General features: G+C 33.4%; 1 protein-coding gene across 1 annotated transcript; it reads left to right on the plus strand.

Annotated features, from left to right (window-relative positions):
• Positions 1 to 812: 812 nt before the first annotated feature.
• Positions 813 to 3934, plus strand: LOC130417663 (fucolectin-like). The gene is made up of 7 exons (XM_056743354.1): positions 813 to 903; positions 1085 to 1114; positions 1738 to 2023; positions 2110 to 2246; positions 2739 to 2827; positions 2990 to 3080; positions 3879 to 3934. The coding sequence occupies exons 1-7, from the start codon at positions 840 to 842 to the stop codon at positions 3932 to 3934; spliced, it is 753 nt and encodes a 250-aa protein (XP_056599332.1). The 5' UTR covers positions 813 to 839.
• Positions 3935 to 4381: the final 447 nt, after the last annotated feature.

Below are 4381 nucleotides of genomic sequence, written 5' to 3' on the forward strand. Positions count from 1 at the left end.
TTGAAAACCAAACAAGATGAAAAACAAGACACTTCTGACCTCAATATTCACTTTCAAGACATGATTTGTTTGTTCTAAGATCATTTAAATGTTCTCATGGAGAATTCTGGGCAGCAACATTTGAATATCCAAAACATATAAGAGAACACTCTGTGATGAGCACAACAGGATTGTCTGTGAAAACAAACACTGGAAACATTCAGAGATCAAACTAATGTTTGTAATAATGGTTTAAATGAATTATAGATTTACAAAAGGCAGTAATGATGAAAAGATGAATCATGCACAACATTTAGATTTTGGACACATAACACAATAAAATCCACACACTTAAACATTCATGCGCCATGAATTTAATGTGTTTTCTTTGTTTATCTACTGGTATCCTGTATGAAATTTTCTTGTGCAATGGATGATTCGTACCATCTTCATGACACCACATTTGATTTGTAAATGATTGTAAATAAGTGTTTGAGATGTTAAAGACATTGAGTGCTGACATCATCATGAGGGTGGAGAGTGACAGTCAAATGTCCAGAGGGATGTACTGATGTAATGCTAGAAGAGTGAAGAAGAGAGAAGCACTCTCACACTGATAATCTTCATCTGTAACCCCAGAGGTAAGTTCTGCTCATAACACATAAGAAACTCAATTCTGTTCTATTCTTTATTCTCATAATACTTTTCTTCAGCAGTGAGATGGAAAAACTCATTCATCTAATTTGACTTTACATTTACATTTAGAAGACGCTTTTATCCAAAGTGACTTATATTGCTTTATCCTATACATTTATACACAGGTATTTGCAATCCCCTGGGATCGAACCCACAACCACACAATGCTCTTACCACTGAGGTACAGGAAAGCTTTACATTACTTACTTTCTCATACATTACTATCTGGTAAGTACATATCACATCATCTCATAGAACACAAACATCTCAACATTATACATGCTGTCAGTCATTCTTCATTAAAATCTTTAAAAGTATTCATCAAAAGTTAAGAGATAAAGACCAAACAGTAAACTTAATTTAATTGATTTTCAGAAAAACATGTAAAATTCTTGTTTTTGTTCAACAGGTCTTGTTTCTGTTTCAGGTAGTTTAGCAGGTGAATCACTTCTTTTGATTCATCACATAGAAATGTAGAATGATGTAAATTATTGTTTTTATTGTTCATTCATTGTTGTAAGTTTGTGGTTAGATGACAGTTTAATTCTCATGAGAGTGTGTCTCTAATGCTTCATTCTCGTAGGTCTTTATTTTTAATCATCACTCATCTAGACGCTCAGTCTTTCAAGAGCTGCCACTGGAAATATCAACAGATTCAGATTTTTGCAAATACATTACTATTTAATTTATTTTACTATATAGATGTTTTTTGAACAGTTGATTTAAATTAATATTCATACAAGTTCTGATATAAGTCATAAATCAAAAAATATACTTGTGTTGAAAAACTTTCAAGTGAAACATTCTTATTATCAAATAGTTGACTTTAAAATCATTTATAAGTATCAGAGAGATATTTCAACGTGAATTGTGAAGTTTTTCAGCTGTGAGTCTGTGGTTTATGTGTGTGGTGTCAAATGAAAATGAAATGAATCAAACTGATAGAACACATATGTTGAAACAGACAATGATAAAGTCCTCATATTCATCTTTTAATGTTGTTTGACTTTATATATATCTACAGACGGACTGAATAACTGTTTTTGAATTTATATGTTCTAGAGAATTTAGCATTTAAAGGAACAGCGACACAATCATCCACAGTAGGTACCTGGACAGCTCAACGTTCCATAGATGGTGTCAGAAATGGAGGAGAACCAGAGATTGTTTCATTCTGCTCTCATACATCATCTGAGAGTAACCCATGGTGGAGACTGGATCTTCAGGATTATTATGACATCAGTACAGTCATCATCAGTGCTAGACCAGACTGCTGTTTGGATCAAACCAGTGGAGCAGAGATTCGTATTGGAGACTCACTGGAAAACAATGGAAACAACAATCCCATGTAAAGTTATTCATGAAATCACTTGAACACTTTTCATTGATTGATTGAAACACCTCTATAGAGATTCAGTGATTTTCTCTCTCTAGATGTGCTGTGACTGCTGAACCTCTACTTGATGAAACCACCAGTTTCTCATGTCATGGGATGAAGGGACGTTATGTGAATGTGGTCAGATCTGGACGTACAACTAATCTCGTTCTGTGTGAGGTGGAGGTTTATGGAGGTAATTTCATTAAAATGTGCTGTTTGCTTGAGCTGGTGCATTTAACATTGTACTTGTAAATGTAATGAATGATTTCAGTCATCAAGTTGTAAGTTTTCCTTAAATTTCTTTGATATTGTGATTATATTATCCATAATGTTTACCTCAGTGTGATTTATTTGTTAATGGCACTGTGTTGTGTATTTGTGATGATATGAGTTGATGTGAATGTATGAATGAGACGATGATGTCATGTGTATTACATTTTCCTTTACAAAGTGACATCAGCAGCTATTTCATGTCATTCATAGTTCAGTGTTTTTAGTCATTTATCACAGATCCATGTGAACGCTCATCACTTTATCAACATTATCATCTGTAGAGAAACATTTTAGTCGTGTAAATATAGAGTGTTAAAGTAAAATGACATTCTGCTTTGGTTCATTGGGCTCAATGTTTTCTCTAAATATCAGTGATTTTATTTGCATGTCATTTTTGAATTTGTATTTTCAGTTTTACCTTACAGACAAAAAACCTTTCTGAGGCTGAAGTTTTCCTCCAGTGGTGATGTAGCTGCTGAGAGCGACAAAATCCTCCATCAGGTGAGAAAGAGTCTTAAAATACAAAAGTAAATGTGATGATTTAAGAGAGAAGTGATATATGAGAGTGTTTGACGTGTGTAAATATATGAGATGAGTGATGATGAGAGAATGAGAAATGACAGTATGTTTCATGTGTGGATTGAAATATTTGATGGATTTTAGCTCCAGTCTGCTCTGGGATTGAACATCTCTGATTTTAAACTGTCCTGGACACAACTACCCAAGAAAGAAGAAGAACAGGAGGAGGACGGAGGCGAGTACACACACTTTACAACTCGACTGATCAAAAGATCAAAAGTCTTTCATGTGAAAGTGTTTACAGTAAATCATAGTCAAGCTGTTAAATTGAGTGTTTTAGTCGAGAACTTTTAGTGTAAACACACAGATATCCAGAAGGTTGACAGATGAAGTTTAGATGCTGGTGTGTTTATTTTTTATTCAGATTTCTATTTAATGTGTCACTATAGTTTGAGACTGCAGACATATATTCATAAGAACAATTTAAGTGTTGAAACCATAGTTAGCTCATGATGCTTTTGAGAAATACACACCTGTTCTTTACTAGAAGATGTAATAAAATATATAGTTTATTTCATCTAACTGACTGAATCTTTGTTTTATTTACAGGTTCTTGTGTTAAACATCTTTAACTGGATACACAAACTGAATCTTTAATGCAATGATTCATTTTATTCAGTGATTTCTATTATTGTTCTTCTCTATTATTGATGGTGTGAATGACGTGGTCTTCACATCACTGCTGAATGTCATCATTTCGATCTCATTATAGTCTGTCTCATTGTATTTGTGTTGTGTAGTTGTGTGTCAAAGCCTGAGATAAAGTGTGTAGAACAACAATAGCGTGTCAATATATTTAGTTCTTTTAATAGCATCACATCTTAAACATGTAAGATCCTTTTAAAACACTGATGAGAGATTTCTATTTCCTCAGTTTTATTTACACTTGTTTATTTTCTATAAACTGCTCATATCTGTGCATTGTGTATAAAAGTGACACATCATCAGGTGTTGTGTGTCTTCTGTGGTGAAGTGTGTCAGATGTGTGCTGCACTGCTGCATCTTCAGCTCCTGCTTACAGTCTTCTGAGCTTTTCTTCAACATATTAAAGTCTTGATCAATACAGCTCAGATCAGTCAAGAATTATTCACTTTATATCTTTATGAAACACACATGTTGTTTGCATTATTGTCCTGCTGTATGAAACTCAGTTAATTTAAATCATTTGATGAAACGAGCAGCTGTTTCTGTTCATTTCTGAATGTATTGTCGGGCTGATGTGTAGATTTTTTGTGTAATACAAATAAAGCACTATAAAAATACATCTGGCTTGACTGTATAATTAGATATAACATCTCATTTCGTAGTAAAATGTTAGCTTTTGCACATTTAAATGGAAAAAGTGATTTATTTTGTAAAGTTGATTTGTTTAACATAAATAGAAACATTAATGACATATTTGCACTAACGCCCCATTCAGACCGCCAGTGACACCATCAAAGTGAGGTGATGTCATTCATTTCAATGGAGAGCTGG

Source organism: Triplophysa dalaica, chromosome 1, assembly GCF_015846415.1.
Source record: "Triplophysa dalaica isolate WHDGS20190420 chromosome 1, ASM1584641v1, whole genome shotgun sequence".
NCBI lineage: Eukaryota > Metazoa > Chordata > Actinopteri > Cypriniformes > Nemacheilidae > Triplophysa > Triplophysa dalaica.